At 43.9% G+C, this 24631-nt stretch overlaps 1 protein-coding gene across 1 annotated transcript in view; it reads right to left on the bottom strand.

Annotated features, from left to right (window-relative positions):
* Nucleotides 1-3561: 3561 nt before the first annotated feature.
* Nucleotides 3562-24631, bottom strand: part of apoltp (apolipoprotein lipid transfer particle homolog) — a 433926-nt gene continuing 412856 nt past the window's right edge. Inside the window, exons 72-77 of the mRNA XM_086000433.1 lie at nucleotides 23455-23596; nucleotides 19105-19281; nucleotides 13401-13524; nucleotides 9419-9554; nucleotides 7545-7742; nucleotides 3562-6112 (exon numbers count right to left, since the gene is read on the bottom strand). Of these exons, the coding sequence (XP_085856559.1) occupies nucleotides 5942-6112; nucleotides 7545-7742; nucleotides 9419-9554; nucleotides 13401-13524; nucleotides 19105-19281; nucleotides 23455-23596 (948 nt within the window). The 3' untranslated portion in view covers nucleotides 3562-5941. The remainder of the gene's footprint in view (nucleotides 6113-7544; nucleotides 7743-9418; nucleotides 9555-13400; nucleotides 13525-19104; nucleotides 19282-23454; nucleotides 23597-24631) is intronic.

Raw genomic sequence — 24631 nt, forward strand, 5'->3', positions numbered from 1 at the left:
AGGATCTTGCAGAGACTAGTTTTTTGACTAAGTGGAGAGGGTGCATCTTCCTTTTATCTAGGCTTAATGAGTCATATTGAAAGTGGATTAAAAATTGTACCCAGCGACATTATTGGTTAAAAAACAAATTGCCTCAATTTCCCTACCACTTAGGAGGGAGCTAAATAAGGACCATCTCTTTATGCTCTCTTGATTTCTCATATCATCAATAATCTAATATGAAGAACATTGCTGGAATAAAGGAGATCCATGTTGATGCAAACATCCACAACTTCATCCTGATTTTTTGCCTGACCCAAGGGAATCCATGAGGGTTCTGGCACTGGTGTTGGGTTAGATTGGGAGATTATCTGGGTATAAAGGGTAAACTGGATTACACCAAGGCTAACCCACTTGTCCAAGTCTTTAATTCATGTTGGTTTGGAGTTGCTTCAATGGCTTAAAGACAGAGGTCCTGAGAATTCCTGGGGACCCATTCCTCCACTGGGTGTGCAACAGTGTGGGATTTCCAACCACCAGTCTGTCACGTGCTTTAATCCTGTCCCAAGTCATGGGCAGGATTTTCATTGGGCCGTGGAGGCGGGATTGGAGGCGTGTGGGGGGTTAAAATCCCGAAATCGGGTGGGCACGAACCCATCCCGCCCCCAAGCCAGTTTCAAAGGAGGCGGGTACCCGACCTGCACTGGGACCCGCCTCCCCGAGGCAGGAAGGGGATTAGTGCCAATTAACTGCCTGTTAACAGGTAGTTAACAGGCAGTTTTTAGCCTAATCTCTATTTTCATTCTTGAAGTGTGGGATTCCCGACGGCCCCAAACCACGCCAAGTTAGTGAGGTGGGCCGTCGGGCTGAATGACTTGGAGGGGTCGAGATGTCCGGTGTTCACGTGAGTGATGGGTGCATGAGTGCAGAGGTAAGTGTGTTTGGTGTGTTTAAAGTGTTTAAAGAAGTTTTACTTACCTTTACAGCCTTCCTTCCTTCAGGTCTCGGGAGTCTCTCATCTCACCGGCACAGAAAGCAGAATGGCCGAGAGCTGTCAAAAATTGCAGCATTCAGCTTTCTGTTCCGGAGAGATCTCTAAATCATCTTGAGAGGAAGGAATTAACTTAGAGTACAGATTGTCAGTGTTTGACAGCTTCAAACAGCTGTCAAACGCTGATATTTCATCTGCCAAAAGGTCTTGACAGATGAAATGTCAATCTGTGACATCACCTGTTGCCGGGTGGCCCTTAATTGGCCTGCTGAGCCCGCTGGGTGGGCTCAACAAGGTCAATCAAGTCAAAATCGCGTGGGTTGGCTACAACTCGATGGAGGCGGGACTATAACCCCGAAAGTTGTAGTCCCGCCTCAATGAAAATCCAGCCCATGGAGTCCAGGGAATTTGCCTATGGGGATGGCTACAAGCGCTATTTAGTGCGCCTTCCAGTGGGCAGGAATTTCACTCTGGACTGTTGTCACCATGGAGGGGTCTGGCCAGAAACTTAAGAGTTTAAGATTCAAAGTTGCCATTTGGACAACTGGGAATTGAAACAATTGTGAGCCCCCTCCTTCCAGCGGGCACACTTAGAGTTGGAGACAATGGAGGCAGAACTGGCAGGGATTCTGGAAAATGACATCATCCCACTAGTCCCCCCTCTTCTAGTGACATCACATAGAGGGGTGTGGACGCAAGAAAAGCATCCTCACTTTTAGCAGAAATTGGCAGTTACAATAGTGCAGTTCTCACCCCAAATTCCAACCAATCTGTTCCGAATGTGCTGCTGCAGCACTTCCCTCACCCCAAGGCCCAGGAACTTCAGACCCAGAATGTGATATTTGGATGGCTGCAACAAGTATCTTTCAATTTCAATATTAACACATGACTTAACATAATAGCAACCAATTTCCACAGATGGAGCTTCTATCCCATATCTGTGGAAAGTAAAAAGGTCTGAATATCAACATTCATTTTAGTCCACTACAGATGTACAAGGCCCCTTTCGGAGAATAATTACTGAAAAGGTTCTATGGGGAGATAAGTCACCCCACTTGGGAACAGGATAAGATTTTGCACACAGAACTTTAAGAAGACCCGTATGGCTGCGAATATCTAATGCAAGATTACTGAAATGGAATCTTGGGCTCCTAAGTATAAAACATTCTGGTTTTATAAACAGTGAAAACATTGGTAATGTAACAGAGTGTTTATCAATATCCTGGCCTCAGGGCGATCGACGGTGGGGGTTTCTATATGGACTTCCCACAAGTTCCCAATCTCAGTTTGCATATTGAGACACTGATGGCCAAATGCTTTTCCATGGAGACAGAAGAAAAATTGGGTGGCGAATTTCCTCAGGGCTTCTCCCGCTCACAGGCTTTTAAAGGAGCAGGTCATGTTTTACAGCCAATACAAAGCACTCACTCCAAATTTAAAATATCTCATTTTCCTTTAAATAACTGATTCAGTGGGGCAGATTTTTGTTTTTAATGCTTGGGCGTAAAACAGTTGGGTAGGGACGATCGCATGCCTGTAACGGATTTCGGCCAATTTGCTTCCATTCCTCTAAATAGAAGGAAAATCGGGTGGGGTCCATTATGGATGTGCAATCCTCCCTGCCCCTTTTCCCTCTCCATACTGTGCCCAAGTGATTGTTTTATGCTTAGGTGCTACAGATGAAAATCTACCCAATGCTTCTCTACCTCTTGCCTTGATTGGTGCAGCTGCAACAACATTCAACATGCTCAATACTATCCAGGACAATGTGCTTGATCGGCACTTCATCCCCAGCCTAAACATCCACCCCTCCACCAATGGCGTTCCGTGTGCACTGAAACAACTTGCCTCCTACGGCAGCACCTCCAACACCTAGAAGGCCACGGGCAGCAAGTGCATGGAAACACAATCACCTCAAAGTCACAGACCATCCTGACTTGGACATATATCACCATTCCTTCATCGTCGCTGGGACAAAATCCTGGAACTCCCTGCCTAACAGCACTGTGGGAGTACCTTCACCACACGGACAAGGCGGCGGCTCACCACCACCACCTTCTCAAAGGCAACTAGGGATGGGCAATAAATTCTGGTCTTGCCAGCAATGCCCACACCTGAGAATGAATTAAAACATAATTCCACCCATCTAACCAACAAACAGTTGGCCAAGTACTTGCCTGAATATTTGTCATCTAAATAGGCAGTGCTGCCACATTATGGCTGATTTTAACTTTTGGTGGAGGCAGAGCTTAATGGAAAGGACAATCTGGTGAGGTGTTTAACAGGCGGCCGATCCACTACCACCTGTTTAGCGCTATGAACAAAAGTTAAAATCAGCCTTAATGTTTATACAGTGAAGCCAATTGGTAAGTGAATGATCTGCTTAAGCGATGAATCTCAGCGCACAAATCCTTTGCTTATAATTCCCCGCATTATCCAGATTCTTTAAAGTGAATTAAAACGAGCCCAATTGCAGCTGGTCAAAATGTTGCTAAATTTTAAGGCACACTAACAGGGCAAAAAGTCCTGAAAGGCCAGCTTCTACTACACAGATGTAATAGTGACATCTAGGAGTTATGGAAATTGCCACACAATTTTGAATTAAGTTTATTTTTTGTCAAAAAAAAAGTCAAACATATCAAAAACACTGATGGTATGGGTTACACAAATCCAATTTGAACCTGAAAATTAACATATTACATGTCGCATAAAAGAACTGATATTGCAGCACGTTTTGAAATCAGAGTACTGTACCCCCCATTCATGCTTTAACAACAAACCAAGTACTGTCAAATTAAGACTAGATGCACACAATAACTTTTAACTTTTTTTTTGTTAAAAAATTAATCTATACACACAACCAAATATAAAAGTGCATTGCATCAATGAGGTAAAGGAGAACTAAGACATTGAAAACATTGGCAAGACTCAGTACCCTCCAATCACAGAGTTATAAGGACTGGAACTCATTACAAAATTCTAATAAAATAATTTCACTGCTAGCATGAAACAAAATAGAAAAACTGAGAATCACAAGATTTTAACTAACAATTTGCTTTCTCTAGATTCCAAAAAGGTGTAATTCAATTAAAGTCACGTGTAGGAAACCTGCAGGTAATATTATTTTAAACATTTCTCAAGCAAACTGACTGAGCTTTTGAACATGAATCTAAAAGCAATATTTCAGGACATTTAATGCCCAAAGGGAAAATGACATCTACGATTCACTCACTAAAAGTACACCTTACTGAGACTGATAACCTAAACTTCACAAAATCAAAGAATGATTTTTTATTAGTACAAACAAAATGTTTCAGGGAAAAGGAATCTGGTAATATTTTTAATTGATAGACAAAAATAAAAAGGCACCAAGTTTGTGCAATTTTGAGATATTTACAATTCTGTACTAAACTATTAATGCTACTCAACAATCTGATACCTTTCTTAATGTCCTGAATATTATTGTCATAACTGATATCATCTAATGTGAGTAATGAAGATTCCAGTAATTTATGCTAAAGCTTTTTGCTTTGTATAGAAAATGTAGTGGCTATGATTTTCAGCGCCATATTAATCAGCATTTTCCCATGCTGCTGCCCATTCCTGCCATTGGATGTGCTAGACCTCTGTTCTTTTGTTGTAACTGCTATTGAACCTCCTCATCTTGTCAGGCAACCGAACCGGCTTCAGGCTTTCATTGTGGACAACAGTAAACTCTACAGCACTGGCAAACCATCACACCACAATGACTTCCAGTAAGTACAATAATAAATCTGCATCGTACAGTATATAAAAAGTGTTGGGGAGGATTTCAGACTGCAACATGATCTCAGGATTTGTACGATGCTGCCAAAAATAGCTGAATCTTGATCTTTCCCATTTACTGCATGATTTGAACTCATCAAATGTGCCTGGTAACCAATATTCCCTCTAATTCAGCCATTATCTTATTGAATGGTGCAGCAGGCTCAAGGGGCCGAATGGCCTACTCCTGCTCCTATTTCTTATGTTCTTTATTTATTTTTCATGCGTGGTCCCTTTAACTGGCTGCGCAGCCCATTCGAATTTTCGCACATTCGCGACTTCTTCCATGTGAAAGCCAGTGAGCGGCCTGCGCGGGGCCTCCAGACCACGCAGCTTAGCGGGAACGTTGCCTGTAACCCACTATAAACCAAGTACTGCTCTGTGTTTTATTCAGCAGAATACGAACACAAAATGATCTCTCACTTTGGTTGCTCAGTTTCTCATATAGTATGATTCAGAAGGATTGCATTAGTCATACTTTGAAAATGAGGAAATCAAACATTTACTGTTAACCTATATTAAATGGCACTGACACCAGATACCCAGTCACAGTTATCCACGCAACACTGATAGTATATAAAGGATGCTGAATAGATCCCTGCATATATGTTCTTTTATTTTCCCACAAGTAAGGCAGAGCCATGGCTTAAAAACTAGCTGGCATGAGTCACCTTGCAACTCCGTTGAGCTGAAATGTCAAAACAACAGCTTTCAAGTCTGGGCTTCTGCAGCATATCTGCCATGTTTAGCTCCCTCTCATCGTCAGTATTAATTCTTTCTGCTAAACGTTCAAGCACATTTTGTGGAGTGAAAAACAATGATTTAGGGAGTTTAAAAAATATCCCACCCATTAATATGTTAAGAATATAAATCCAGCGCTGGACTGACTGTACGAGCAAGTCACAGAGTGAAAATAAACATTGTTTTGTTTTATTGTTTAAAAATGAATTTGAAATAATTTGCAACTTAGACTAGGAACTCAGGGTAATGTGTACGGTGACATCACTGTGTGGACTGCAATGTCATGAATGGGAAAATATGACTTTTAATTCCATGGGTGTTACAGGCTGTAGTATGCATTCCTCATATTGTGCATCTGCCGCTATAATTATCTGACATTCTTTTGCTATGAAGTAGTCAACTCAAGATAACAAATGTGAAGCGGTTTCAACCTGTGATGGACTGGCAAATCTCACACTTGCCAGCCTGATACATCCTAGTGACTCGGCAACTAAACAATTGGAGGAAATGTTTGCTTTGTTTGATGAACTTTGAAGAGTCAAATATTGCACCTCCTGATTTGATAGCTGCAGCCAGACACACGTCCTCCGCAGGCAACTGAAAGACAAAATGAAGGCAGTAGAAATATATTCCATGTCCGAACGGGATCATTTAGCCACAGTTGTGTGTAGGAATGTAAATAATGCTGCGCCTGCTGGCTCATTAATGCAGGGCTGCAAAGCTCGAGCTGTCATCATGTAAATAGCCAGTGGTAAAATCAAAATAGTGATTGGAGGAATAACAACAGAAAATGCTGGAAAAACTCAGCAGGCCAGGCAACATCCGTGGAGAGAAATTAGAGTCGACGTTTCGGGTCTAACCCTTTTTCAAAACTGGAAAGGAAATAAAATAGATTGAAGGCAGGGCTGCGATAGAACAAAAGAAGTAAAAGAGACATTAAGAGGTATTCAAAACCAGACGAGATGGTAATAGGACAGTGGAGACAAAAGACGGCTCAGATTAGGTGTGAAGTGTACTGGCAGGATGAGAGACAGCTGCCATGTGGGAGAGAGAAAAAAAAGGAAAGGGGGGGTGGGGGGGAAGGGAAGACCCAAAACAAAGGGGTGGAAAAAAATATAAGTAAAAATGTAATAGGGGCCGAGGTTATGATCTGAAATTGTTGAACTCGATATTGAGTCCGGAAGGCTGCAAAGTGCCTAATCAGAAGGTGAGGTGCTGTTCCTCGTACTAGTGATTGGAGGAAGTGAGATCAGAGAGTTGGGGAGGTTCAGATGAGGGTGGGCCCAAGAAGTGAGGGAGGCATTAAATGAAGATAGAGATTAGCTTCTGTAAAAGGAGGGGAACGAAAGATCGAGCGACAGGGCAAGTAGAACCGCAAAGATGAATTTTTAGCTTTGATGCTGATAGAATTATGTCATGATGCTTGAGACTGTGTTACAGTTCTAGTTACATCACAACACTATTTTAACAGCTCCCTGTGACTGGTGCAATAAATTTACAGAAACAATTTCACATATGGCTTCTTTTTGTCCCAGAAAAGTCTCAACCTTAATGCATTAGCAGCACCAAGCATCCCTTTGACCATATTTGTCCAGAGATTCACGTAGATACTTTTACGGATGCCATACAATTATAAAAGAGAAAACATAACATTCCACTGATAAATGCGACAAGTTTGCCGGCAGATTTGACCTTAAGCATGCCCACGCCGGACTGAATTAAAAAAAATAATTTTAGACCTCTGGAATTGACACATAGGAAGAAGGATGAGGTTGTTTATTCTTCAATGAGCGCTGCTCACTGATGAGCCCACTATGTGCGTCAGCAGGCTGGCTATCTTGACACTAGCAAGCCTGATGTAATTGGTTTCCAGCAAGGCATCAGCTGGAGTTAAAAGTGATGATTTTCTTCACAGGTAATGAGAATAAACAAACAACTCTTTTTTAGAAATTGAATGGGCTGGGAAATGCTGTATATTTGAAGTGTTCTCCCCAGTGTGAATCTTCCCTTTGAAATAATATAAGCTTACCGCAATGTGATGACGTAATGTTTTAAAAGGCCGATTCCCACCGTAGCCAATAGTGCTGCCTCCAAAGAGATTGCTGTCATCCAAGCCGACAACATTGGCATCACTGTTTCCATTCTTCAGCTGAAACCTCATGTCCTTTAGTACATGCAGTATGATCCCTGAGGATGTCAGCAAGCTCTGCAAAGTATCCTCAGACAGCTAACAAAACAACAGAAATTATTAGTGGTGTCAGAAGGCTATGACCACACGAGCTAGAAAAGACAGCATCTGGGACTAGTCAGAATAGGACAAATTCATGCTCCCTTTAGATTACAGCACTGTCACTGAATACAGATGCGACTTCAGTAACAGTGATGTAATATAAATGTGGTGCTGTTACTGCTATGCCAAAAGCCAAGAACCACCTCAGTAGGTTGTTTTCCAAGGCTCCAAAATTCCTGGGGCTGGAGAGAGGATAAATCACATTTTCTCCTGGTGGGGTTGCTGAAATATGGGATTCTGCCCCCTTTTGGACTGGACCTTTAAATTCTAGTCGGGGAGGACTGTTCTGTCTGCCCACCCACCTGCCCTTCCTACATCAAGGAGGAATGTCGGGGGCAATTCCAAAGCTTTTGCAGGAGATTCCTTCCTTTACACCCATGAATGGCTTCAACACAACCCACGCCAGTTCAGACCTAGCCCGAGTGTCTTTAAGGCTTCAAAAAGGCCCTCAAATCTTCACTAGCGTAAGTACCTGTAGTGTATGTAACCGTTCTACCTTTAAGAGAACTATTTTAGTAACCGTTCCACCTTTAAGAGAACTATTTTAAGAGTTGCACTACTTTATCTTGGCTGCTGTATACTGTAATACCGGCGGTGACCACACCGGTATATAAGTGCTGTGTAATGATTTATTGGGCAGTTCCGCCCTGACCTTCAACCAGTAAAGACCTGTTAAATTTTACTCTTGTGGTCTGTGTAGTAATTCTCAATATAACACACAGACTTAACAGTACCCTCTCTAATTAGAGTAGTTTCCATTAAAAAAAAAATATTTTGCCCATTTGGGTCTCTGGAGGTCTCTTCCTTGTCTTAGAAGGGCAGGCCACCTCGAGCGGGGGCTGGGCATCGCTGACACGCCCTTGCAAGTGCCAGCGGCCCACCCAAGCTATACAAATGGCCCCATTCCAAAATTTTGGGATGGAATCTCTGGTCTTGGGCAAGGCGGGCACTTACGCCAGCAAAGCTGGGCGGTCGACATTTCCAGGCCTATGGCTCCTCCTGAGGCTGCGGTGCTACCAGTGGTCAATACAAACAGATGCCATTTTGTCTGGTTGCAATTGGGCCGAGTCCTCGGCTCACCTGCACTGGTTTTTGCATTACTGGCCTGTACAGAACTTCCTCAGCCAACGGGAATGATCCATGACCACAAAATGAAAGATATGATTACAACTTTTAAACGGCAGGCCAAGCAGAGTTTATTTTAATCTCTTTTGCTCCTGGTGCTGTGGATTGCACCCCACAGGATACATGGAGCCCTAGCACACAACAGGAACCACTTCTGCTTGAAATGGCTCTGCAATAGAAAGGGGCATAAATAAATCAGGCAGGGTTGTTTAACTGGATTAAACTCATCCCGCCAGTCCAGTTATCCTGGTACATTCATTAAAAATCAACTAGAAAGCATCATTTACATTTGTGTAGATATTTCCCATAGGACAGAGGGTAGTTGTAGCTACTGCAAGGTGCCAAGAGAAATTAGCATTCAAAACAGTCAATGCAATTAACTATTGACAACATTCTTTTTCCTTTGTGATATATTATTGGCAATGAGTATTTACTCAGACAAGTGTGACAAAACCTCAGTGTATGTGGTGTAATTAACATGAAGTTACCTTGTAATTTCGATGACACCTGGAACAAGTCAGAAGAATGGCGCTCTTGGTCGCTTCAGTGCGGAACGGCCACTGCGTTACCAGTTTCACAGCAGCTGGCACATTGTGAGAGACATTGTGGGTGAACATCAGAGTACTGGTAGGTGTACAGATAAAACAGTGTAAGACATTCAATGCCAAAAGTTTAGCGTTCGTTATTGATCACGCCTATCCAATCTCTGGTTCGCGATTAGCCTGATCAAATCAATCAGAACACCAAAGGGTAGGACTGCTGATCTTCTTTGGGGTGGAAGCATCTGGAATTTGAGTTGGAACCAACGTTCCCGCTAAGCAGTGTGGCCGGGCGGCAGTCTAGAGGTCCCGCGCAGGCCGCTCACTGGCTTTTACATGGAAGAAACTGCGCATGCGCAAAAATTTGAATGGGTCGCGCAACCAATTAAAGGGACCAGGCACAAAAAAAAAGAATTAGAGGGAACATTGGTTGGAACCGTTCCGGTTTTCACCCCTTCCCGGGTCACATGGTGAATTCTGATGGAAGGGGCATGCGCACTTCTTCCAACTGCTCCTCACGTCCCAATGACATTATTACAGGTGTGTCTAGGAGATGGGAGGGGGTGTTCCCAGGCTCCCCTGGAAATCCTGTTTCTATAGAAGCCAGTGGTAAGTAGGTCTGCAGGAAGCAAATGTACTTGGCATTCTTGTAGTGTATGTGGGCCCCACAGTGTCAGATTCAAACGGCGATCAATCCCAGATGGAGCGATTGTTGTTGGAATTTCGGGGCCCACCATCGAGGGAGCTGCACAGCAGAATTTTGGAGTGACGTTATTCTTTGGATGGCTTGGCCTCTGACCCCCTCGCAAGGAGCAGCAAGCAGCCCTCTGACATCCTGCTACCTCGGCTGCGTGGAAACCACTTTAGCCCAGCTACTATCAGGGGGGTGAGGCCTGTCCCTAATATTTAAATAAACCCATCCCTTTGGGCTTTCTGTCCAACCACAGGAAAGCAGTCGGGTACTTACGCTATCGAGTAGTACTCCTAACTTTGTGCGATGAGTTTAATGGGCAATTAATGTGCGAATGCAGCAACTTCAAGAAACTCACGGGGCAGTTGAGGGCGAGATGCTGTTTTCGCGGGGCTAACGGTGGAGCGGCACAAACTGTCCAGCAGCTTGAGGCGATATGCAATTCACGGGGTAGCTCTTCCTCGACACGAGTTGCTGGAAAATTTACACATTAATCACGGCAAGTGCCATTAAACTCGTCGTTATTTTGGTAGCAAATTCTGGGCCTTAATGGTGATTTTCTTTTCCATTTCCCACATCAGCCACCTTTATGCAGTGATGACAACATCAGACAAATCTTAGGTCTGAAACCTTTAGTCATGAGCCACACACCTGAACCACTGCTTTGTGCAAAAATCATAAATGATTAATATCAATAAGCTGCGTCCATCACATGGGCCACAAGTGACATTAATCCATTCTTCCTGCCTCTCTTTTATCCTCCTTTCCATGTCTTTCACTTCTTATTCTCACTTTATTTATTTACAGTATTCCTTTCATAGCCAGCCACCCCGCCACCCCCCCAGGCTTTGGGATTTGCAAGTCTTCCCCTACAGCTGTGGAAGCAGGGCTATCCCAGCATTGATAGCAGTTCAAGGTTATTGTTTTAATATAGGATATCGTTCTCCAGCAAGAGAAATCAAAGTCAATGCTGGGAAATACCAGTCCATGCACACAAAAACAGAATCATGATCCTCAAGTGGGAAATTAAGGTTTCATGCGTGAGTTCCCACTGAACGCAGGGCCGATGGACTGATTTCATGGCTTGTCTGATTGAGATAGCCAATTAAATGCTCATTTATTTTGAATTGTGGACTAATTTCTGATTGTCTTGAGCATCCCTGATTATACTCGCTCAACCTTTGGTGGCCGTGCCTTCTGTTGCCTAGGCCCTAAACTCTGGAATTCCCTCCCTAAACCTCTCCGCCTCGCTACCTCTCTTTCCCCCTTTAAGACGCTTCTTAAAACCTACCTCTTTGACCAAGCTTTTGGTCACCTGCCCTAATTTCTCCTTATGTGGCTCGGTGTCAAATTCTTTGTCTTACAATACTCCTGTGAAGCGCCTTGGGACGTTTTACTATGTTAAAGGCGCTATATAAATACAAGTTGTTGTTGTTGTGTAGAATGGGCCTATACTATCTGGAGTTTAGAAGGATGAGAGGTGATCTCATTGAAACATACAAGATTCTGAAGGGGATTGACAGGGTAAATACTGAGAGGTTGTTTCTCCTGGCTGGAGAGTCTAGAACTAGGGGGCATAGTCTCAGGATAAGGGGTCGGCCATTTAAGACCAAGAGGAGGAGAAATTTCTTCACTCAGAAAGTTGTGAATCTTTGGAATTCTCTGCCCCAGAGGGCTGTGGATGCTGAGTCTTTGAGTATATTCAAGGCTGAGATAGATAGATTTTTGGACTCTAGGGGAATCAAGGGATATAGAGAGTGGGCGGGAAAGTGGAGTTGAGGTCGATGATCAGCCATGATCTTATGGAATGGCGGAGCAGGCTCGAGGCGCCGTATGGCGGAGCAGGCTCGAGGCGCCGTATGGCGGAGCAGGCTCGAGGGGCCGTATGGCGGAGCAGGCTCGAGGGGCCGTATGGCGGAGCAGGCTCGAGGCGCCGTATGGCGGAGCAGGCTCGAGGCGCCGTATGGCGGAGCAGGCTCGAGGGGCCGTATGGCGGAGCAGGCTCGAGGAGCCGTATGGCCGACTCCTGCTCCTAATTCTTATGTTATGTTCTAATGACATTTATAAATAATTGCTAACAAGTCAGAGATACAAGGCTAAAGCACATTAGGGAGGAGTAGCTAATGAATCAAGGAGATGGGACTGAACCGTGTTGTGGAGAAGAGGCTGAGCTCACGAGGAAGGGCTGGGCTGAAATGTGTCAAGAACAAGAGGCTGGGCTGAAGTGCATTGGAATCTCCAGGGACCTGAGGCTAGCACTGGTCTTCCACTGGTAAAAATCCCCCAAGAAATGGCATTAGTTGTCGTTTTCAGCCATTTATGCTGTTTCTCTGGGGGTTCCACTGGATTTATGGCAGGAGGCTGCTGGTAGGCCTGCAGAATCTCAGGGCCAAGTAGCTTATCCATTGGTTGGGCAGGAAACATTGAATTGCATTAATCCAATGTGAGGTTGCAACAGAGGATTGTAAAGACTGCAGTTAGTCTTCAAGCTGTAAACTGACTAACCTACTGACTATACATGGAGTACAGCTTTAGGAAATGTACTTTCGTACTCTAATGGTTGAACAATTAAAAATAAAGATTTTGAAGTGTGATCTTACGTATCATTGAAATACCCAATACCCATTATGTATTATATAACCCAGCTTTGTTGAGTACATTGGGTACACTAGGCCTATATTCCCTAGAGTTTAGAAGAATGAGAGGTGATCTCATTGAAACATATAAAATTCTTAAGGAGCTTGACAGGGTACATGCTGGGAGGATGTTTCCCCTGGCTGAGGAGTCTAGAACCAGGGGTCACAGTCTCAGAATAAGGGGTCGACCATTTAGGACTGAGACGAGAAGAAATTTCTTCACTTAAATTGTTGCAAATCTTTGGAATTCTCTACCCCAGAGGGCTTAGGATGCTCAGTCATTGAGTATATTCAAGACAGAGATCGATAGATATTAAGGGAACCAAGGGATATGGGGATAGTGTGGGAAGGTGGAGTTGAGGTAGAAGATCAGCCATGATCTTATTGAATGGCAGAGCAGGCTCAAAGGGCCAAATGGCCTACTCCTGCTCCTAGTTCATGTTCTTATAAGGACATCCCAATGGATCATTTTTTCCTGGGAAAATAGGATACTCTTATAACAGAGTACCATTGCATTTGAATTTCTAAAAGTGTTCTCTTCAGCAGTAGTTATGTTCTTGAAAAGGCTTCAGTACTACTGATGTGACTAATTTTACAGCCTTACCCCAGCTCCTTTTCCAAGTGCCATGGTGAGGAGGTCGAGTTATCACTCTTCACAGTGAGGAGGTGCTGCTCATGAACTCCATCTTCACCAAAGCCAACTAAACCAAATTTCACATCTGTGACTCCTGGGAAAGAAAAGAAAATCATAGATATTCGTATGGAAAACATTTTCGTCAGCTGTGGGTTGTGAAGTTAGCCGCAGCAACATTATTGCTAGAGTTATCCTTTCCAAATAAGTACAATTAAAAAAGTAACAAAACTTATAGCTTAATCACTATAATGAACTTCCTGTGTCCCTGACAACTACATGTGCAGGAAGTGCATCCAGCTGCAGCTACTGACAGACTGCATTGCGGCGCTGGAGCTGCGATTGGATGCATACTGGAGCGTTCACGATGCTCGGGACGTCGTGAATAGCACGTTTACAGAGTTGGACACACCGCAGGTAGAGGTTGGACAGGAAGAAAGGGAATGGGTGACCAACAGGCAGAGTACAAGGCGCAGGCAGGTAGTGCAGGGGTCCCCTGTGGACATCCCCCTCTCAAACAGATACACCACTTTGAGTGCTGTTGGGGGAGATGGCTTATCAGAGGAAAGCAGCAGCAGCCAACTTCCTGGCACCAGGGGTGGCTCTGCTGCACAGCACGGGAGGAAAACTAGGGGTAGAGCTATAGTAATAGGGGATTCTATTGTAAGGGGAATAGATAGGCGTTTCTGCGGTCACAAACGAGACTCCAGGATGGTGTGTTGCCTCCCTGGTGCAAGGGTCAAGGATGTCTCAGAGCGTCTGCAGAACATCTTGGAAGGGGAGGGTGAACAGCCAGTTGTCGCGGTGCATATAGGCACCAACGATATAGGTAAAAAGCGGGATGAGGTCCTAAAAGCGGAATATAGGGAGTTAGGAGGTAAATTAAAAAATAGGTCCTCAAAGGTAGTAATCTCAGGATTGCTACCAGTGCCATGTGCTAGTCAGAGTAGAAATTGAAGGATATTTCAGATGAATACGTGGCTAGAGGAATGGTGCAAGGGGGAGGGATTCAAGTTCCTGGGATATTGGAACCAGTCCTGGGGGAGGTGGGACCAGTTCAAACCGGACGGTTTGCACCTGGGCAGGGCTGGAACCGATGTCCTAGGGGGAGTGTTTGCTAGTGCTCTGGGGGAGGGTTTAAACTAAAATGGCAGGGGGTTGGGAACCTGAGCAGGGAGACAGAGGAAAGGGAAACAAGGATAAAAGCAAAAGATAGGAAGGAGAAAAACAAAAGTGGCAGTCAGAGAAATCAATGGTTTAAATCAAATGTGGCCACAGTAAATAATAATTCTAATAGGTCTAAGAGCATTAAAAAAACAAGCCTGAAGGCTTTGTGTCTTAATGCGAGGAGCATTCGTAATAAGATGGATGAATTGGCTGCGCAAATAGAGGTAAACAAATATGATTTGGTTGGGATTACGGAAACGTGGCTCAAGGATTGCCAAGGCTGGGAACTCAACATCCAGGGGTATTCGATATTCAGGAAAGATAGGCAAAAAGGAAAGGGAGGTGGGGTAGCATTACTGGTTAAAGAAGGGATTAACACAATTGTAAGGAAGGATATTAGCTCTGATGATGTGGAATCTGTATGGGTAGAATTGAGAAATACTAAGGGGCAGAAAACGTTAGTGGGAGTGGTATATAGACCTCCAAACAGTAAGGCGGAGGTTGGGGATGGCATTAAAAGGGAAATTAAAGAAGCGTGCAATAAGGGCACAGGAGTCATCATGGGTGACTTTAATCTACATATAGATTGGGCTAACCAAATTAGTAACAATACTGTGGAGGAGGAATTCCTGGAGTGTTTACGGGATGGTTTCCTGGACCAATATGTTGAGGAACCAACCAGAGATCAGGCCATCTTAGACTGGTTATTATGTAATGAGAAAGGATTAATTAGCAATCTTGTTGTACAAGGCCCCTTTGGTCAGAGCGATCATAATATGATCGAATTCTTCATTAAGATGGAGAATGAAGTCGTTGGCTCAGAGACTAGGGTCCTAAATTTAAATAAAGGAAACTACGATGGTCTGAGGAGCGAGTTGGGTAGGATTGATTGGGGAATGTCACTCAAAGGGTTGACAGTGGATAGGCAATGGCAAACATTCAAAGACCGAATGGATGAACTACAGAATTTGTTCATCCCAGTTTGGCATAAAAATAAAACAAAAAAGGTGACTCAACCATGGCTAACAAGGGAAATTAGGGATAGCATAAGATCCAAGGAGAGGACATATAAATTGGCCAGAAAAAGCAATAATCCTGAGGATTGGGAGCAGTTTAGGATTCAACAGAGGACAAAGGGATTAATTAAGAAGGGGAAAATAGAATATGAGAGTAAGCTTGCAGGGAACATAAAAACTGACTGTAAAAGCTTTTATAGATATGTGAAGAGAAAAAGATTGGTGAAGTCAAGCGTAGGTCCCTTGCAGTCAGAATCAGGGGAATTTATAATGGGGAACAAAGAAATGGCAGACCAACTAAATACATATTTTGGTTCTGTCTTCACAAAGGAGGACACAAATAACCTCCCAGAGATGCCGGGGAACATAGGGTCTGATGAAAGGGTGTAACTGAAAGAAATCAGTATTTGTAGAGAAATGGTGTTAGGAAAATTGATGGGACTGAAGGCCGATAAATCCCTAGGGCCTGATAATCTACATCCTAGGGTACTTAAGGAAGTGGCCCTAGAAATAGTAGATGCATTGCTGGTCATCTTCCAGAACTCGATAGACTCTGGAACAGTACCCATGAATTGGCGGGTAGCTAATGTTACCCCACTATTCAAAAAAGGTGGTAGAGAAAAAGCGGGGAATTATAGACCGGTAAGCCTGACATCGGTAGTGGGGAAAATGCTAGAGTCCATTATAAAAGATGTAATAGCAGAGCACTTGGAAAGCAGTGACAGGATCGGACAAAGTCAACATGGATTTACAAAAGGTAAATCGTGCTTGACTAATCTACTGGAATTTTTTGAGGATGTAACTGGTAAAATAGATAAGGGAGAACCGGTGGATGTGGTGTATTTGGACTTTCAGAAGGCTTTCGATAAGGTCCCACATAAGAGATTAGCGTGCAAAATGAAGGCACATGGGATTGGGGGCAAGGTATTGACTTGGATAGAGAACTGGTTGGCGGATAGAAAGCAAAGAGTTGGAATAAACGGGTCGTTTTCGGAGTGGCAGGCAGTGACTAGTGGGGTACCGCAAGGATCGGTCCTAGGACCCCAGCTGTTCACAATATATAGTAATGATCTGGACGAGGGAATTGGATGTAATATCTCCAAATTTGCAGACGACACAAAGCTGGGTGGGAGGGTATGCTGTGAGAAGGATGTCGTGAAACTCCAGTACGATTTTGGCCAGGTTGGGTGATTGGGCAGAAACATGGCAAATGCACTATAATGTGGATAAATGCGAGGTTATCCACTTTGGTGGCAAAAACAGGAAGGCAGACTATTATTTGAATGGCAATAGATTGGGAGAAGGGGAAGTGCAAAGAGACCTGGGTGTTCTTGTGCACCAGTCGCTGAAGGTAAGCATGCAGGTGCAGCAGGCGGTTAAGAAGGCAAATGGTATGTTGGCCTTCGTAGCAAGAGGGTTCGAGTACAGGAACAAGGATGTCTTGCTGCAGTTGTACAGGGCCTTGGTGAGACCGCACCTTGAGTATTGTGTGCAGTTTTGTTCACCTTATCTGAGGAAGGACGTTCTTGCCATGGAAGGAGTGCAGCGAAGATTCACCAGGCTGATACCTGGGATGGCAGGAATGACGTATGAGGAGAGATTGTGTCGATTGGGCTTATACTCACTGGAGTTTAGAAGATTGAGAGGGGATCTCATCGAAACCTATAAAATTCTGTCAGGCCTGGACAGACTAGATGCAGGAAGGATGTTTCCGATGGCTGGGGAGTCCAGAACCAGGGGTCACAGTCTAAGGATAAGGAGTAAGCCATTTAGGACTGAAATGAGGAGGAATTTCTTCACCCAGAGAGTGGTGAACCTGTGGAATTCTCTGCCAGAGGGCGGTGGAGGCCAGTTCATTAAATATATTCAAGAAGGAGTTGGATATATTTCTTGAGGCTAAAGGGATCAAGGGATATGGGGAGAAGGCAGGGACAGTGTACTGAATTTGGATGATCAGCCATAATCTCAATGGCGGAGCAGGCTCGAGGGGCCGAATGGCCTACTCCTGCTCCTATCTTCTATGTTTCTATGTAAAAACATCTTTTAGAAGTTAGAATATTGGCCCTGATTCTCCCAGTCTCCTGTCAAAGTGGTGCATGCTTGCAAATGTCAGGATAATGAGGGTCAAAGCTGTTGGCCCAGAAATTCTGCCATCTACACCAGAATTGCATCTGGCTTAAAAGGTTACGTGCATGACTCATCAAAGCAGGAAATGGTTGAGTTCACCGGCTCTGACTGTCATTGTCCGGAATAGCAATCTTGACTGGAGCAATTTAAAAAGATGTTTTCTCAGCAGTGTTGTTAAAAAAAAAAAAAAATTCTGCAAGGTGCCTCTCAGCAGTCTCAGGCAGGAAGATCTTTTTCTTCCCACCCTTCCATCATGGTGCCTTTACCATGAAGCTCACTATGGGCATTTCTATATCTGTCCTTATACTGGAGACAGAACAGGGGCAGGAAGAGGAGGAAATGAAAGAAGCATGCAGGATAATGCTACACTAAACAGTAAGACCACCAACTATCTGAAGTGTTGCAGGCTGGCTTTAGGTAGCCTATATGGGGGAAAAATTCGGTATCGCCCCATTTGGGGCGCCGTTGTCGGCCGTGCGCAAAGTTCAGCGCCTGGCGCTAATTATCGCCTCCGACAGCAAACTTGGCTTTTATCGCCCCTGGAGGTGATTGGAGCGCTAAATCAGGTGCTTCACACCTGTCTTAAGGCGCAAACGCCGGAGAAGTGAGGTGCTACCTCAGCGTGCTGGCGAAGCAAAGAAGGGCAAATCAAAATAAACCTTCAAAGTGCTGCTCAGTACTCAAAACTCCTTCACACAGCGTTGAATCTCTCCAGAAGTCTCTCTCTCTCTCTCTCTGACTGCGTGGTGCAAAAATGTCACCGACAAAAAAAGGCAGGAAGCGGTCGCCTTTAAATAGCGCTCCCCTAGTCCCTTTCTGACAGCATAACGCTCCCCTCAACCTGTCGTTGCTAGCGGCAGGCGGTAAGGCAGGGGGCGCCACTCAATATCCGGTCCGGGGCGCTAACGGGGCGTTGCGCACTCAAATGACGTCACAATCTGCCGGCGTAGGAAATCGTGGCGGAAGTGTTTAGCGCCGCCGCAAAATGTCTAGTTAATTTAGCGAGCGGCACAAATATCGCCGTGCCCGGGCGCTAGTTGCTTTGCGCCCCAATTGGCGCCTTCTTAAGGTGGGAGGTGCAAACAACTGAATTTTTCCCCCTATGTCTTTTTATATTCAAATAGCCTAATTCCACAATTTAGGACAAAGTCATGACCAGGATGTCATGGTAGGAGGAAATCCTGCCCTGCTTCAGTTCTGACAGCACAATGGCAATGTCAGAGTTTCAGAGCCCACTCTCATTCACTATTCCCCCCGTACTGGTCTAGACATCTTGCCACCCTTCTCCCGTCTCCCTTTCTAGTTCTTTCTTTCAACAGGCAAGTCAATTATGTGCTTAATAAATTAAAACAGAAGGGGAAACTTACCTTGTTTCTTGAAGGTGTCAACCATTGAGTTGATAAGTGAAGGGAGTTTTGCAACAATTGGCTTATTGCAGTCTCTTTCTTCAATAATGAAGAGGACATCTGCTGGTTTTAAAGTCAGCAATTGCTCGTTATCTACCACATCATCATTTTGCATGCTGTCACTGTCCTTGCCAGCCACTGTATGAGGAAAAACATAATTGAATACGGAATACGACAGTGGAACTTCGCTTGTCTGCCATACTGGATAGAACCCCTCTGGTGGATACTGGTAATTTGAGAGTCCCCAATTTACACGGCTGATTGCTACTCCGAAATACTTGTTGCAACTATCACACAAATTAAAATAACCCTCAGAAATGTCAGATGATTATTTCACAAAATTGAAACAGTTTTGACAGAGTATTTATATGATGACTCTTCTTGTCATGAACTAGGAAACTGCAAGCCTTCGATTGTGCGTCGCATCAGTAGTTCCTACTTTCTGTAAAATATCTTTGTTCCAATCAGCCATTATCATAACAGAAGTAATGGAGTAACAAAAGTTTCTTTGTTTGCTAATGTTCACTCTTCTATCCCACAGGAGGTTTCATAGAAACATAGAGATAGGAACAGGAGTAGGCCATTCGGCCCTTCGAGCCTGCTCCGCCATTCAATGAGATCATGGCTGATCTTCGTCTGAGATCATAGCTGATCTTACCAGTTCAGTACCCCGTCCCCGCCTTTTCTCCGTAACCCTTAATCCCCTTAGCCTTCAGAAATATATCCAATTCTCTCTTGAAAATATTTATTGAATTAGCCTTCACAGCCCTCTGTGGCAGGGAATTCCACAGGCTCACCACTCTTTGAGTGAAGAAATTCTTCCTCATCTCTGTTTTAAATGATTTGCCCGCTATTTTTAGACTGTGGCCCCTGGTTCTGTGCTCCCCTGCCATTGGAAACATTCTCTCTGAATTCAGCCTGTCCAGGCCTGCCATAATTTTATATGTTTCGATGAGATCCCCTCTCAATCTTCTAAACTCCAGTGAGTACAAGCCCAAACTATTCAATCTCTCCTCGTAGGTCATTCCCGCCATTCCAGGTATCAGCCTGGTGAATCGCCGCTGCACTCTTTCCATGGCAAGAACATCCTTCCGCAGATGGGGCGACCAAAACTGTACACAATACTCCAGATGCGGTCTCACCAGCACCTTGTACAGCTGTAGTAAGGTATCCCTATTCCTATACTCGAACCCCCTTGATATGAAGGCCAACATACCATTTGCCTTCTTAATCGCCTGTTGCACCTGCATGCTCTCCTTCAGTGACTGGTGCACAAGAACACCCAGGTCCCTCTGCACTTCCCCATCTCCCAATCTATTGCCATTTAGATAATAATCCACCCTCCTGTTTTTACCCCCAAAGTGGATAACCTCGCATTTATCCACATTATAGTGCATCTGCCACGTATCCGCCCAGTCCCCCAACCTGTCCAAATCGCACTGTAGCCTCCTGACATCCTCATCAGAGCCCACCCCTCCTCCTAGTTTAGTGTCGTCAGCGAATTTGGAAATATTGCATCCAATTCCCTGATCCAGATCATTTATATATATTGTGAACAGCTGGGGTCCCAGGACAGATCCTTGCGGCACCCCGCTGGTCACTGCCTGCCACTCCGAAAACGAGCCGTTTATTCCAACTCTCTGTTTTCTATCCGCCAGCCAGTTCTCTATCCACGTTAATACTTTGCCCCCAATCCCATGAGCCTTAATTTTGCATGATAATCTTTTGTGTGGAACCTTATCGAAGGCTTTCTGGAAGTCAAGGTACACCACATCCACTGGCTCTCCCCCATCTATTTTACCAGTTACTTCCTCAAAAAATTCCAGCAGATTAGTCAAACACGATTTACCCTTTGTAAATCCATGTTGACTCTGTCCGATCCTTTCCCCATTTGTCAAGTGCTCCGCTATTTTATCCTTAATAATGGACTCTAGCATTTTGCCCACAACCGATGTAAGGCTTACTGGTCTATAATTCCCTGCTTTCTCTCTACCCCCCTTTTTAAATATTGGGGTAACATTAGCTACCCTCCAATCCACGGGTACTGTTCCCGAGTCAATGGAGTTCCGGAAGATGATCCTTAGAGCATCTGCTATCTCCAGGGCCACCTCCTTAAGTACCCTAGGATGTAGTTTATCAGGCCCCGGGGATTTGTCGGCCTTCAGTCCCCTCAACTTACCCAACACCATATCCCTAGAGATACTAATTTCTGTCAGCTCCTCCCTCTCATTAGTCCCTATGTTTGCCGATATTCCTGGGAGGTTATTTGTGTCCTCCTTTGTGAATACAGAACCAAAGTATGAGTTTAATTGGTCTGCCATTTCCTTATTCTCCATTATATATTCTCCCGAATCGGACTGCAAGGGACCGACTTGGGATTTTACCAGTCTTTTCCTCCTGATATACCGATAAAAGCTTTTGCAGTCTGTCTTTATGTTTGCTGCAAGTTTACTTTCGTATTCTATTTTCCCCTTCCTGATTAATCCCTTTGTCCTCTTTTGCTGTATCCTGTACTGCCCCCAATCTTCCGGTCTGGTGCTTTTTTTTGCCAGTTGATATGCCCTTTTTTTTGATTTTATGCTGTCCCTAATTTCCCTCGTTATCCACGGTTGAGTCACCTTTTTAGGTTTATTTTTATGCCAAACCGGTATAAACATGTTCTGGAATTCTTCCATTCTATCTTTGAATGCTTGCCATTGTCTATCCACTGTCAATCCCCCCAGAAACACCACCCAATCAATCTTACCCAATTCCCGTCTCATACCCTCGTAATTCCCTTTATTTAAGTTCTGGACCTTAGTCTCTGATTCAATTTCCTCACTCTCCATCTCGACTGAGAGCTCGATCATATTATGATCGCTCTGACCCAAGGGGCCTCGTACAAGAAGATTGCTGATAAGTCCCTTCTCATTGCACAATACCCAGTCTAAAATGGCCTGATCTCGAGTCGGCTCCTCGACATATTGGTCCAGATAACCGTCCCGAAAACATTCCAGGAATTCCTCCTCCTCAGAATTTTTACTAATTTGGGTAGTCCAATCAATATGTAAATTAAAGTCACCCATGATGACAGCTGTGCTCTTATCGCACGCTTCTCTAATTTCCCTTTTTATGCCTTCCCTCACCTCCATATTACTATTTGGAGGCCTATATATCACACCCACAAACGTTTTCCTCCCCTTGCTATTTCTCATTTCTACCCATACAGATTCCGTTTCATCCGAGTTAATATCCTTCCTTTCCATTGCATTAATGTCCTCTCTGAGCTCTCCTTAGGACACTTGTGTTACATTGTGACTGGTGTATCACCCAACTCAGCCTTCCCAACCTGCCAACTCCAAGGCCTTGGTGAGGGTGCAGAGGAGATTTAATGGAATGGTACCAGGGATGAGGAACTTCAGTTACGTGGAGAGACTGGAGAAGCTGGGATTGTTCTCCTTAGAGCAGAGAAGACTAAGGGAAGATTTAACAGTAGCGTTCAAAATCATGAAGGGTTTTGATAGAGTAAATAAGGAGAAATTGCTTCTCATGGCAGAAGGGTCAATAACCAGAGGACACAGATTGAAGGTAATTGGCCAAGAGCCAGAGGTAAGATAAGAATTTTTTTTACGCAATGAATTGTTAGGATCTGGAATGCACTGCCTGAAAGGGTGGCGGAAGCAGATTCAATAATAACTTTCAAAAGGGAATTGGATAAATACTTGAAATGGAGAAAATTGCAGGGCTATGGGGAAAGAGCAGGGGAGTGGGACTAATTGGAGAGCTCTTTCAAAGAGCTGGCACAGGCATGATGGGCCAAATGGCCTCCTTCTGTGCTGTACGGTTCTATGATTATCCCTGAAACATAACCACCAGTTTTATCACTAATATTAGTGCAAGTAGGAAAAGATATCCCATATTTTTTAGCTTTTGATTTTTGGTGCATTATACTAGCTACCAGGAAGCAAGTGTTATGTATTTAGGAGACAGGTATGGACAAAGAGAACAGAGTCATTTACTTCTTTCTCTCAATCACTACCCTGCTGGATGCAAGCCAAGCTGACGATTAATGTTTTCCCTCCCTCTTGGAAGCATCTGTGAAGCACTGTACCTCGGGTTCAGACAACAATGGACAAGGTTCCTTTAAAGGCTGGCCAGGTGAAATTGGGTGTCACACAGCCATGAAGTACAAAACTATTATACATATAGCAGTGCTATTACTCAGTTTGTCAGCTTTCAAGAAAGCAAAAAAAGGCCCAGTTATTACAGTATTTTCTGGGATTCGACATTATCATTTTATCAACAGATCGGATGAAAATTAGCCAAGTTTACCACACTGTGATGGAATTTCCAGAGGGACAAAATTCCTGTTGCACAAGTGGACAAAGGCAGCTGCTAGGTTACAGCCTGGCTGAAGATCTGAGGATTCACACATGTCATTCAGGCACATGTCATAGAATGGAACAGGATCTACCTAAAAACATGGCAGAAATGCACAAATTTCACATTATGAACATTTGCAAGCATACATTAATAACTAAAATATTCATCATAAAAGATCTGTGAGGACTGTATTATATATTCATGTTCGCTTATAAAAATACAGCCAAACCTTGTTATATCAAACTATATATATCAAGCTTTTGGTCAGCTGCCCTAATATCTCATGTGGCTCGGTGTCAAATTTTGTCTTATAACACTCCTATGAAGCGCCTTGGAACGTTTTAGTATGTTAAAGGCGTTATATAAATACAAGTTGTTGTTATATTAGAAAGCATTTGTCATTCACCTCACTTTTAGATCTCCTTTCACTCCCATTCACTTACCCCAAGGGCAGGTGAGAGGCTATAAGCCCCTTCACCCTCAACCAGTTTTCCTCCTCCCCCAACTGTGATACCCTCCTTTCCTCTCTGTTTCCTCAAAGAAGTTTTTTTGCTTTCAAAATTCAACTTATTTATAAAAAACAGAAATCAAATTAGAACAAGGAAAGAAATGCATTTGTCTTTTTGTCTTTTGCTTGTCTCATAGGTGTTAGAAATTAAAATCTCAGTCTCACAGGTGTATGTGATTAGCATTTACTGTTTCAGCTGCTAACAAAACACAGATGTTGGGTTTATACAGCTATTGACATATATCCCTATTGTCTGTATGTGGAGGTATTATAGGATAGAGTCATATATCCTTTACCTCTAATACAGGTTTGAGGACTGAGAAACATTCAAAGATCTGGTTAATTCTCTTTATTAAATCAAGGTAATGAGATAATAAAACACAATGCCTTAAATGGAGTGTATATGAAATCTAGGTACCAATTATAACATTATAGATCACATACCAGGGACTCCTTCAGGAGATCGAAAGTGTTCATCTTAACTGCTTATGCTAGCCTCAGCAAGACCAGATTAAAAGTCCTCAAGGAGCTCCAGTGTCTGTACATTTTGTGTGTTTAATTACGTCCTTTTACCTGATGTCAACGTGTTCTAACTATGTCTGATGAATCTCCCTACAA

Source organism: Somniosus microcephalus, chromosome 11, assembly GCF_052327205.1.
Source record: "Somniosus microcephalus isolate GS21.2 chromosome 11, FLI_Smic_1.0, whole genome shotgun sequence".
NCBI classification, from domain to species: Eukaryota; Metazoa; Chordata; class Chondrichthyes; order Squaliformes; family Somniosidae; genus Somniosus; species Somniosus microcephalus.